This window comes from Protopterus annectens, chromosome 4.part0 (assembly GCF_019279795.1).
Source record: "Protopterus annectens isolate FY-2018-M chromosome 4.part0, PAN1.0, whole genome shotgun sequence".
NCBI classification, from domain to species: Eukaryota; Metazoa; Chordata; order Ceratodontiformes; family Protopteridae; genus Protopterus; species Protopterus annectens.
This window is the reverse complement of record NC_056733.1, coordinates 1399012809-1399026688: the sequence shown is the minus strand read 5'-3', so window position 1 is coordinate 1399026688 and position 13880 is coordinate 1399012809. Positions and strand designations below refer to the sequence as shown.

At 41.8% G+C, this 13880-nt stretch overlaps 1 protein-coding gene across 1 annotated transcript in view; it reads left to right on the top strand.

The window, feature by feature from the left end:
- The window catches only part of DDX46 (DEAD-box helicase 46), a gene marked incomplete in the record, with an annotated part of 2009097 nt that overhangs the window by 101920 nt on the left and 1893297 nt on the right, over nucleotides 1–13880 (top strand). The window contains 1 exon segment of the mRNA XM_044069232.1: nucleotides 13641–13826. Within this exon segment, the coding sequence (XP_043925167.1) occupies nucleotides 13641–13826 (186 nt within the window).

The following is a 13880-nucleotide window of genomic DNA, read 5'->3' as shown; positions in this document are numbered from 1 at the left end:
ATTAGAGAAATGCATCCATATGCAGCTGATGTATTACCTAACCTCAGATAACCTGTTCTCAGAAACATAACTGGCTTTAAGCCCCATGCACAGCACCACTACTGCTCTATTACATTTTACCAATGTCAGAAACCAGCATAGAAACCATGGTCTGATTGTGTCCACCATGTTCTTTGACTTTGTCAAAGGCATTTGATACTTTCTTGCACCAGCAGCTGCTCATTCAAGTCTCCTCAATAGGACTTTCACAGTACTCCTTGTTGTGTTTTTTTAATTACTTGTCTAGGAGGCAACAAGTCGTTAAATGGCAACAAATCGACTCGTTACTGTAGGTGTCCCTCGGGACTCTATCTGGGTCCTGTCCTATTTAATATATTTATTAATAACCTCCAGTCCTCCACTCACAATGCTAATGTGCAGACGACTCGATGTTTAATATGTGCGGCCTCAACAATAAATAAGCTCCATGACCTTACCCAAAAACTTGCTCGTCTGTAGAAACCTAGCTGAAAAAATCAAACCTCCTACTCGACCCCAAGAAAACTGGGTTCATGCTTTTTCTCTCAAAGTTGCCAAAATAAAAAGCAGTCTTTTACTACAAAGTCAGCAAATACCGTGTAACTTGCAGTAAATTTCTAGGCAATATAATATAGATGACAATCTGAAATATGACCAGTGTATGCTGCACAACATTAAATCTACACACCAGTATATGCTGCACAACATTAAATCTACACACCAGAAACTAGACTCCCTTTTTAGGATCAATGGATTCTTTACAGAGACTGCAAGAAAAACTCTAGCCACCATCTTCTTGCTAACTCTCTTGTATGCCACTGCTATCCTAACAAACTTAAACAATATTCAAAGAAAGATACTTGCATCCTGGTGCATTAAAATAGCTAAATTTCCACCAGTTTCTCTCATAGGACCCACCATCGTCATCTCTTAAAGCAATTAAAACTGGCTTGAGCTGCACAACTACCTAACATATATTCACAATTAACTGCAGCACACAAACTCGTTCATCCAGAAAAATGCCCTGCGTACAAAACTTATTACTGCCCTACTGTCTAGCAAGGGACCTCTGTTATAGTAACATATTCTTATTACACACAAATAAGTCAAATAATGTTGCAGGAAAAACTCTCTACTCCCAATATGTTGCTAAACTCTAGAATAGTATCTCCACACAAATAACTACCATTTAAACAACATCTTAACCAACCCTGGTCCTGCACACGCTCACCACCATGTTAAGGATTTGTGCTCACCATATGATACTCTTCATATATTCTCCTTAAACAGAATACTCTTGATCTCTCACTGAAATGATAAAACAGTTTTTATACAGAACTGCTGCCTGTACAATCCATTAAGATGATGTTCATCGTGCATACAGATGCAGTCCTTACATATGGGTTCTCCTGCCATCAGGCGGGTCCTCGGTCGGCCGAATTCCAAAGTCTAGGTCCGGCGTCGGTTGTCGCCTTCTTCCCTGACGTCATTGCGACAGGGGTATATAAGACATGGCCGACACCATTTTCTTCAGTCTTTTTTGCCGCACGGTGCCCGAAGCAGAAGCACTTCACAAGTGCCGGTCGGCCAGCTCCTGAAATTACGAAAATTTGGAAACCGAAGTCTTATTTAAAGGTAAGTACCCCGTTGGGGAAACTTTTCTTGCCTCAGACCGATGTCAGACAAAGTTAACAATTGTATTTCTTGTGGGAAGCAAATACCGCATAAGGATTTCCATTCCCTCTGTATACCTTGTTTAGGCCCAGACCACGACTTCTCGGGCTGTCGCTTTTGTGCTACCTTTAATAAACGCACTATTAAGCGTCGGGCGGAGTTCGCCCAGCACTTTTTCGGTAAAGCTTTTAACTATAAAATGTCATCGGAGACTCCGACTACCGTTTTGTCCAAAAAATGCAAGGACAAAGACAGACACCACGCCAAGACCGGCTACACGTGGTCCAGTTCTCAGTGAGGCGCCTACGCAGCCCCTGACTACCGACGACGCTTCTCTGGCGGTGTCCTCTGTACCCGAGACCGCAGGTTCCTCGGCCCACACCCTGACTACAGCTACCGAAGCCACGGTGAGTGTTGAACCTCTTAATGTGGACAGATCTACTTCCACCCATGGTGTCTTCAGACCTTCTTCTTCCTTTTCCATCAAGGCCTTTACTAAGTCTAAATCAGCCATGCACTCCCAGAGGCCTGTTGCACAGGGCCCATCTACAGGCCCCATGCCTAAAAAGCAGATGCTCAAAATGGCTGAGGATTTAATTACTCTTATCAGGGGTTCACAACCCCCACCGGACAAGAGACCCAGAGTGGAGGAAGAATCTCCCTCTTCTGACCAGGGCTCCATTATTTCAGAACATTCTGATGAAGAGGAGCATTCAGACTCCTTTTGAAGATTCTGATGCAGAACAGTCCATTCCTTCTGTATCCCCAGGATTTCTCATTCGGGGAAACCTTGCATACCTTGAGGGAACACTTCCATTGGGAAGGCCAGGATTTTTCAGATTCAAAGAAAAGGCTTAGGGAATTTCTTCTACTACCCCAGCACAGGCCTCTGGCGATACCTCCTGTCTTGGACATACTTGATGATGTTTATTCGGAGACTTGCCTTAGTCCGGATTCCCTGCCTCCAGCCCCAGTCAAGCCTGATAGGTACTACAGAGTTCCTAACTCACACCAATTTCTTTACAAAAGCCATAATGCTGACCCAGAAACCATTTCTCAGGGTCCCAAGGGAATGAAGGCCTCTACTGCTAAGAATCCATTACCCTCCGAAAGAGAGTCTAGATCCTTAGAAAGGTGGGGAAAAAAGGTATATACCTCGGCCACTCTAGCCATGAGGGCCTTAAATTGTCAGTTCCATATGCTTAAATATCAGCAGTTTCTGTTATCACAAAGAATAAAATGTCACAACCTGAACAACTAGATCTGAAGGAGTTGCAAGATATGATACATAGTGCAGAACAAGTAGGTAAGCACACCTTGCAATGTGGTTATGATGCTCTAGAGGCCTCAAGTAGAGCTGCAGTTACAGGATCAGTCATTCGTAGACAGGCTTGGCTTAGGGAACAAACCCTGCCTGATCATGCCAAGGCTAAATTACTGGATGCTCCTTTACAAAAGGATGTGTTATTTGGTACTAATGCTGAGGAAATACTAAGGAAAATGGAAGAAAAAGCTAAATCTATGCAAACTGTTAAGGCTTTTCTGCAGGTACAACCACCACGATTTAGTAGAAATTGGCCTACAAAAAACTGGTCCTTTCCAGCCACAGACAAGGCCCAAAGAGGTAGATACAGACGCGGAAGGGGCAGAGGACAATCTCAAGGATCATATAGAGGCAGACAATGGCAACCTCCAGCATCAAGAGGTGGCGAAGACAATAGAAAACAAACCCAATGACTTTCCCCTTTGCATGCCAAACAAGGCTCAAGTGGCAGCACCCTTGGGAGGAAAGCTGGCATTATTTTCAAAAAATTGGCATATTGTCACAAAAGACAAATGGATTCTGGACATTATAAACAGAGGCTACAGATTTCATTTTCACACTTCCAAAAATGAGAGGCATGCCGAACCTGCCACACAATCAAAGGGCAGAGGCTCAAATACAAATTTCAAAGCCCATGGACATGAAAGCTATTCAAGAGGTACCTACTCACGAGCAAGGTCAAGGTTTTTATTCCAGACTATTCCTGGTACCAAGGAAGGGAACCAATTGGAGACCCATTTTGGACTTATCCATCCTAAACACATTTCTACTAGTACCAAAATTCAAGATGCTTACCTTACAGCAGCTTCTTCCCATGCTGGGCAAGGGGTCTTGGCTGGTAACATTGGACCTCAAGGAGGCATACCTGCATGTCCCAATCAGAAAAAGCTGCAGAAGATACCTCAGATTTCTTGCAGGTTCAATCCGCTATCAATTCTCTGCATTGCCCTTTGGCTTATCTACTGTGCCCAGAGTATTCACGAAATGCCTGGCATCAGTAATTGCCTACTGCAGACTTCAAGGGATACAAATATACCCTTGTTTGGACGACTGCCTGATCCAAGCGGACAGCAAGCACATACTTCTGGAGCATCTGGCTTATGTAATACAGTTATTGAATTCCCTGGGATACACAGTCAACAAAGAGAAATCCAGGCAATAATTTTCCTGGGTGCCAACTTGGACACAAACACCCAGATGGCCTATCTTACGCCAGAAAAACAGGGGCAACTAACTCAGTACTTCAAGATACTAGCAAATTGTACCAGGCTAACTGCAAGGAAAATCCTACAGGCTCTGGGATTCATGGCATCTTGCATTCTTCTAATCCCATGTGCAAAGTTGCATATGAGGAAACTTCAATGGTACTTAAAAAACCTATGGTCTCAACACAGCCACAGTTTGGAAACAATAATACCACTAATTCCATGTTTACAAAAGGAATTTCTATGGTAGACTCAAGCATGCCAAACAAACGCAGGTCTACCATTCAGCAAGCCTCAAGCAAATCAAGTCATCACAACAGACGCCTCAGACTACGCCTGGGGGGCACACATGACAGACAGGTGCATTCAGGGCAAATGGACCCAAAAGGAAAAGCACCTTCACATCAATCAAAAGGAAATGCTAGCAGTGATAAATGCAATTACAGCTTTCAAGTACCTCCTGCATCCTGGGCAATTATTAATAAGAACAGACAACACCACAGTAATGTGGTACATAAACAAACAGGGAGGAACACATTCATACCCCCTGTGCAGGCTGGCCATGTCACTTTGGAACAGGGCTCTGGAATGGCAAATCGAGCTTCAAGCACAGTACTTGCCAGGTATGGAAAACACGCTGGCAGACAATCTAAGCAGAAATGACAGAACCTCACGAATGGAAGTTGCATCCTCAAGTGTTTACAAAGATAATCCAAGCCTGGGGAAGGCCAGACATAGATCTCTTTGCCTCCCACAAAAATCACCAATTGACAAAGTTCTGCTCAAGGACATTTCATCCAAAGGCCTGGAGAGTGGACGCCCTTTCTTTCAGTTGGACAGCAAGGACAGTTTACGCCTTTCCACCTCTTCCTCTACTGACCAAGGTGCTTTTGAAAACAAGAACAGACAGACCAAAGATGATACTGATTGCTCCAGACTGGCCAAGACAACACTGGTATCCACTCCTGAGGAGCCTAACACATTCTCCTCCCTGGTCCCTACCTTTAATGCCTCTCCTCCTGACTCAGCACAGCTACAAAACTCTTCACAGTCAGCTGAAAACACTGAATCTGGCTGCATGGAAAATTCCTTAATACCACAACAGACCCTACTCTCCAAGGAGGTACAGGATGTCATTTTGGAAGCCAGAAGGCCATCTACTAGAAAACAAAAAAGCAACGTCAACCACTGTGCAGGTGGAAATGACAATGAGGCACAGACCAGGAAATGCAGATGATTTTAATCCAACAAGGCACACCGACTGAGCGCTTTCACCAGACAAACTGGCTTCATCAGAGTCATACAAAACACACCCAGCAAGTTTCTCTTAAATAACCCCTCCAAGTTTGCAGTCAATCAATTAATTAACAATCATTGAAGTAACACTCATATAAACACTTAAATTATAAAAATATTAGAATATTTCTTGTCATAATTAAAAATACAAAATGTAAAATGTAACTTTTGATCAACATAAAACCTTAATGTAAAATATTAGAATATTTCTTGTCATAATTAAAAATACAAAATGTAAAATGTAACTTTTGATCAACATAAAACCTTAATGTATGTTATAAACAATGTATAATTTAGAAAAATAATATATATTATAAACTACAGAAACATACTATACAGATGCAACCATGGTGTTTGTTGCATGTGTAAACCCTAAAGATATATGTAGTATGTAGTGTGCACATTAACCCTAAAATAATGTCAAATAGGGTTGAAATTGAATAAAAATAAAGCAAACTCAAATAAAATAGGCCCTGTGTTTCAACAAAGGTTTCAAAGAAATACTTTCATTAAGCCCAGGAAATTTTGTGGCATTCAGTCTGATCTGCCACTCCATTTCACGCAGGGCTACAAAATTGTTGATGTCACAGTTATTACTTGGTTTTGCTCTGTCAACTATGAAAAATAAAAATTTTTTAAACTCAAAACAGCCCTTAGAATGCATATAGAGGGCATTGTGTTCATCCCTTCTTCTAATAGAATTACAGTGCTCTCTAATTCTTTCTTTCAAACTTCTCGTAGTCATGCCAACATAAAATGCTTCGCATGACATACAAGTAGCTATGTAGACACAATTCCTAGTACTGCAATTGCACAGCCCAGGGCATGTAATTGTACGCCCAAAACCAGCTACAGTTAGGTAGGCACCCTCGGCTATGAACCTACACCATTTACAACAACCACATTTGCCCATGAAGGATCGCCTAAAACCATTACTGGTCCTCTCCAATATGTCCTTCAAGTTGGGCCCCCTACTATACACAATAGCGGGAGCATTACCCAAAATTGCTCTCATATCCCTACTCAGGAAGTGATCCCAAAGGCCCCTCAAACTTGCACATATTTCAGGTGACATATCGTAGTATTTCAAAATGAAAGTTGGAACAGTCTCCTCCGTATTGTTGCCCAATGTCTCCTTATTAACATTAATAGTATAGGGTACAACACCCCTAGTTTTCAAAATTGGTGTGTATTTATTGCTTCTCTTTTTATAAACCTCTCTTTTGATTTTAATTAACAATGCCAATGGGTAACCCCTTTCAAGAAATAAACCAATAAGCGTATATACTTCTTTTTTAAATGTTGCATCATCACTAATCAGTCTGGATAAACGGACCATTTGGCCCTTCACCAAGCCTTTCCTTTGATGCATCAGATGACAGCTTGAAAAATGTAACATGAAGTTAGCATAACTGGGTTTCCTATAAATAGTACTAATGAACCCCACGTTACTTTTGGAAATTTTAATGTCCATATAATTGGCAAAATCATAACTCCAATTGTACGTAAATTTGAGGAACCCAGAACTGCTGTTTAAATAAGCAACAAATTCTCCAACACTTTGTTCATCCCCTTTCCAAAGAATTAACAAGTCATCAAGAAATCTGTTGTAAAGTAAAATATTCTCAGAAAATCTAGAATCAAAAATACTTTCTTTTTCCAAAGCCAGAAGGACCAAATTGGCAAAAACTGGGGCACATCGAGCCCCCATTGCTACCCCAGTTTGCTGTTTATACATTTCTCCTTCAAACAACAAAAAATTGTTGTCTAGAATGAGCTCCATCAACCCATGGCATATCTCTAATTTCTCCAAATCAAAATTAGGACTAGCCAATAGACTATCATAAAACAATTCAAGACCGTGTTGATGCGGAATTACAGAAAACAAATTGATAACGTCAATTGTCAAGAAACCAAAGTTACCCAAGTTAAGGCAATCCACTGAACTAAGTCTCTCAAGACAATGCCATGAGTCCTTCAATATATGCCCTGCATCCAATAAAGCTTTTTTGCAATATAAGTCCACATAAGCAGCCAAAGGTTCAGTCTTTGAACCCTTGGCAGAAACAATAGGTCGAAACTGCAAATTCTCAGTTCCCTTATGTACCTTAGGTGTTCCAAACAATTTGGGCATTTTGGGGAACTTCACTGAAAGATAGTTGTATTCAACCTCACTGATCACGCCTTGATATAAAGCGTCCTGCAGGTACATATCGATTTTCCGATATGCCAAATTAACCTCGTGCATAGATACCCTATTGTAAGTGTTGTCATCACTTAATATTTTCATTATTTGGCAGGTATAGTCAAAATTGTGCATGATGACCATCCCCCCACCCTTGTCTGGTCTCATGCACCTATACTGCCTAGATGAAGTAAATTCATTAAGTGTCATTCTTTCATTCTTGGTCAAATTGTCAATGTATCTTGGTTTCTGTGCACAAATTCTCCTCAATTCATACTCAACTATATTTTCAAAGATACTAAGCTCCTTATTAGGGGGTGTCCCCCTGAGGATTTCTCTCTTGGGGAAACTTTGCATGAAATGAGGGAACATTTCCACTGGGAAGGACAGGAGTACTCGGAATCTAAGAAAAGACTAAGGGATTTTCTTCTTCTTCCCCAACATAGACCCCTGGCTATTCCTCCTATTTTGGATATTGTGGATGATGCTTTTTCGGAGGCTAACTTAACTCCTGACTCTTTTCCTCCAGCTCCTGTTAAGCCAGACAGATATTATAGGGTTCCTGATTCCCACCAGTTTTTATACAAGAATCCTACTGCTGACCCTGAAACCATTTCTCAGTGTCCTGAGGGGGTTAAGGCCGCTTCTGCTAAAAACCCCATTCCAAATGAGAAGGATTCCAGATCTTTAGAAAGATGGGGAAAAAAAGTGTACACTTCTGCTACTTTATCTATTGGGGCTTTAAACTGTCAGTTTCATATGCTGAAATACCAGCAATTTCTCCTGTCTGTTTTAAAACAAAAGCTTACTTCCATTTCCGCCTGTGCAGATGATAAGGAATTACATGACTTAATGCATGCCACTGAACAAGTTGGGAAGCATGGTTTACACTGTGGATTTGATGGCTTGGAGGCTTCTTGTAGGGCTGCTGCCTCTGGCACAGTCATTAGAAGGCATGCATGGTTAAAGGAACAAAATTTGCCAGATCAAGTAAAAGCTAAATTATTGGATGCTCCTGTTCAGCATAATGTTTTGTTTGGATCTAAAGCTGAAGAGGTGATAAAGAAGATGGAGGACAAGGCAAAATCCATGCAAACAGTTAAGGATTTCTTACAAGTACAGCCACCCAGATTTAGTAGGAATTGGCCTACAAAAAATTGGTCCTTTCCCAATTCAGACAGGCCTCAGAGGGGTAGATACAGACGTTCCCGAGGAAGGCCTCAAACACAAGCCTCTTGTAGACCAAGACAGTGGACTGCTTCCACCCTAGGGGAGGAGAGGACAGGTCGCAAGCTCATAGAAAACAGACTCAATGACTCCCTCTGTTGGGCTGCAGGAACTTCTTGCCTGGAAGCCCCTCTCGGAGGAGAACTTTCTCTTTTTCACCTAAATTGGACTCATATGACCCAAGACAAGTGGGTTCTGGATGTCGTTTCAAGAGGTTACATATTCCATTTTCATACCCTACCAAGACCAAGCGGATGGCCAGATCTTCCAAAACATCAATGGTTAGAGGCCTTAAACCAGGTGGAAGCTCTCTTGGCTATGAAAGCCATAGAACTAGTTCCACTTTGAGATGGGACAAGGTTTTTACTCGAGGCTCTTTCTAGTCCCCAGGAAGCAAAATTCATGGAGACCCATTTTGGATCTGTCAGTCTTGAACACTTTTCTCGAAATACCAAAATTCAAGATGCTTACTCTACAGCAGCTACTTCCAATGCTGACCAAAAATGCATGGATGGTAACTTTGGATTTAAAGGAGGCATATTTACACATTTCCCATCAGGCAGGAATGCAGAAAATACCTCCGGTTCAAGGCCGGATCGAGGCACTATCAATTCTCTGCACTGCCCTTTAGATTGTCTACTGCGCTCAGGGTCTTCACCAAATGCCTGGCTCCAGTAGTAGCTTATTGCAGACTCAAGGGAATTCAAATTTACCCTTATCTGGACGACTGTCTTATACAGGCAGACAGCAAGGATGTCTTACTCCAGCATCTAGAGTTTGTTCAGAATCTTCTCAAGTTCCTGAGATTCACTGTAAACATAAAAAAGTCACATTTGACACCCTCACAACAGATAATTTTTCTGGACGCTGCTCTAAACGCAACAGCCCAGATGGCATTTCTGACATACGAAAAACAATTACAGCTGGCTTCAACTTTCAAAACCTTGGCAACATGAACTCCGCTATCTGCAAGGAGATTCCTGCAGGCTTTGGGTTACATGGCCTCCTGATTCCTTCTCGTACCATATGCAAGACTACATATGAGGAAAATTCAGTGGTACCTAAAAAGTGTATGGTCTCAGCATTGCCACAGTTTAGACATACAGATTTCCGTCCTGCCTTGTCTTCAAAAGGAATTCCTTTGGTGGTCCAAGGCATGTACTCTAAACAAAGGAAAACCCTTCTGTCTGCCTCCTGCCACTCGGAAACTAACAACGGACGCCTCAGATTATGCATGGGGAGCCCATATTCAGGGTAACTGTCTGCAGGGCCTTTGGACAAAGGATCAAATGTTAGCCGTTCAGACAGCTCTATTGGCCTTCAGGAATCTTCTACAACCAGGACAACTACTGATACGGACAGACAATACCACAGTTATGTGGTACATAAAACAAGCAAGGGGATCTCATTCCTATCCCCTTTGCAGACTAGCCATGAATCTTTGGAACACAGCTGTAGCTTGCAATCTGGACCTTCAAGCTCAGTTTCTACCAAGGAAGCAAAACTTCCTGGCAGACAGTCTGAGCAGAAACCTATCGGACCCACACGAATGGAAGCTGGACACCAAAATATTCAAGATGATTACAGCAGTCTGGGGATGTCCTCACATAGACCTCTTTGCATCCCACCTCAATCATCAACTACAGTTTTTTGCACCAGGACATTCCATGAACTAGCTTGGAAAGTGGATGCACTATCATTCAGTTGGAGTAACCTCTCTGGGTATGCCTTTCTGCCTCTTCCTCTTCTTCCACGGGTATTATTAAAGATCAAACAGGACAAGCCCAAGATGATAATCTTGCTGGCCTCAAATTGGCCTCGACAGTTTTGGTACCAAACACTGAAAAACCTTTGCCTGGAGCCCCCTTGGGTTTTACCACAGATTCCGAACCTTCTGTCCCAACACCAGGGTTAGGTTCTGCACTCCCATGTCAAAACGGTCAGCCTGGTGGCCTGGTTAATCCAGGATCTTTGATTCATTCTCTCCTACCCAAGCAGGTTATGGATGTCATTTTAGAAGCCAGACTTCCTAGCACTAGAAAATCTTATGCAGGAAAATGGAAAAGATTTTGTTCCTGGATGCAGGCTCAGGATTCTGATCCTCTTATTCCTAACATTCCTCTGATTTTACTTTACCTGACAGACCTCTTACATAAGGGTCTTTCTCTTCCATAAAGATACATGCCTCTGCTATTTCTGCTCATTATAATACAGACCCTCCAATCTTTTCCCACCAGCTCATGAGACAGTTTCTCAGAGGAGCTAAGAACTTAAGGCCCCCTAGATCTCCTCCCATTCCTGCTTGGGATCTCAACTATGTTTTGGAAAAACTCACCTTACCTCCCTTTGAGCCTGCTGCCACATCTGACATCAAGGTTTTATCTTGGAAGACAGCTATCCTGTTAGCTCTGACCTCTGCCAGGAGAGTTTCGGAGTTGCAAGCTCTCATGGCTGTGGAACCTTATATTATTTTTCATCAAGACAGGGTGTCTTTAAGGGCTAATCCTACTTTCATGCCTAAGGTGATTTCCAAAGTGGCTTTAAATCAAACTATTCACTTGCCAACTTTTTTTCCCACTCCTCAAAATAAGGGGGAAAGGATCTTGCATTCCTTGGATGTACACAGACAACTACGTTTTTACCTGGACAGAACCAAGGACATCAGGAAATTAGAGCAATTGTTTGTTTCTTATGCTTCAAGTTCCCAAGGTAAAGCTATTTCAAAACAGACCATTTCCAAATGGATTGCTCATGAAATCAGATTTTGCTATTCACACCATGGAAAGCAAATCCCAGGGACTGTAAGGACTCACTCTACCAGAGCTGCTGCCACTTCAGCTGCCTTCCTCAGAGGAGTTCCTACCAAGGACATTTTGGAAGCTGCAACTTGGAGTTCAGTGCATACTTTTTCTAAGCACTACAATCTACCTCTTTACTCTAAGTCTAGGGCAGGCTTTGCTTCTGCAGTCTTGCAGGGCCTTTTAGCCGCCCTCTCTATGACCACCTCCCTTTTATTCTGCTTTGGGATTCAACCCTACAGTCATGACTGCAACAGTGAAACATGATGAACATAGTACAGTTGTGTACACTTACCATAAATGTAGATGTTGAGTGTCTTCACTGTTGCAGTCTGGTCCTCCCTCCTGCCCCCTCTTATTTTTTCTTTTGTGTGGTCCTTTTTCACCCTTCTTCTGAGGTGTATTTGCAAAGGGTATGGGATCTTACTCATTTTGGAACTCCTGACATCTGGGGCAAGAAAAACTGGAGAACATGGCGTCGGCTGTCAGCTTTGTACTCCTGGCTCTGGCGTCAGGGAGCATGGCTGAACAGCCCGGCCGGACCCAGACTTTGGGATTCTGGCCGACCGAGGACTGCCTGCCGGCAGGGGAGAACCCTACAGTCATGACTGCAACAGTGAAGAAACTCGAACATCTACATTTATGTTAAGTGTACACAACTGTACTTTGCACGTGGGCTTTCTTGTTTTGTAACTTCTACCTCTGTAAAGTCTTAGAACGTGTAAATATAAATAGAAATGTAACTACTCTGTGTTTAACTGAAACTTAGTATAATGCCGTGTAAGCAAACGGAGATTTTCTGTCTGGGCCTCTGCTGAAAATGGGCATTACCCACTTGGTCTTTCCCCGGTAAACAAAGACAAGTAAGTATGCAATTTATCTACTGTAGAATACAGTAGCATGATAAAAACATTAGGCTGCATACCATTATCCATGTATTACTAGGACAGTGTTTGTTTATAGCCAAGCTGTTAGTATAACAAAGTTTTTGTTTCTCACAGAAATCATTAAGACCACAACCACAGCAAGGTGCATTCTCCACCCATCTGTGTAATTTGCTCAGAGTTAGTAATACTGTCTTTATAATGCTGCTGTTTGTGTGACATTGTTTTTTAACAGCTGGGCTGTAGAACCAAGTGATTTGCTTGGCTTTTCATACATGAAGTGATTGCTTATGGAGACTTTTGAGAGAAGGATTCTGTAGATGAAACAGTACTGCTTAATGTTGTATGTGGTGAAAGATTACTGGGCAGCAGTAGTTAGTGGTGTAATGTACGTGTTTGTGTGTATAATATATATATATATATATATATATATATATATATATATATATATATATATATACACGTATGTGTTTATAAATAAATATATATTTATTTTATATATACATAAATACGCACGTGTGTGTGTGTGTGTGTGTGTGTGTGTGTATATATATATATATATATATATATATATATATATATATATAATATGTATAGCCATTTATTTCTTCTTTTGACAAGTGCAGTTAGCATTGAGGATTAAGGCTCAGAGCTGTTAACAAGCTGCTCCCTGTAGTCAAGGGTACAGGATATGATTCCTTTTACCTCAACTTTGCCTGATGCTTTATGCCAAGCGACTCAGTTAACCGTACAGTGCTGCCACGTCACCCCTGAAAAAGGGACTGGGCTTACTTGGCTATGCATAAAGTAAGTAAAAAGTGCCAACATGGAAGGGTTGAAACTTCTGGTTTTAACTGGTGGGTTTTTTGACTGTTGCGCTGTGTATATATGTGTAATGATCAGAGTGGAAGAAAGCTGTTGAGAGTGTATGGACTGTTTTCTTGAAGAAAAATCTCAATCATATGGTTTTCCTTTTCTTTTGGTGTGTTGGTTGAAAAGATGACAAAGTTTTGTTTTAATTTACTGTAGACATTATAGAAAACGTTCTTCTTCACGAGGACGTTCAGGAAGCCGATCAAAAAGTCGTTCTCCTGATAAGAGACTGAAAAGATTAGATGAGAGACGCTCAAGAAGTAGAGAGAGGGATAGAAGGAGAGAGAGATCACGCAGCAGAGATCGGAGAAGATCTCGATCAAGAGATAGAAAGAGATTAAGGTAAGGACTGAGTTAATAGCGTTATGGGTGGAAGCTAATAACCCTCTCCCCTTG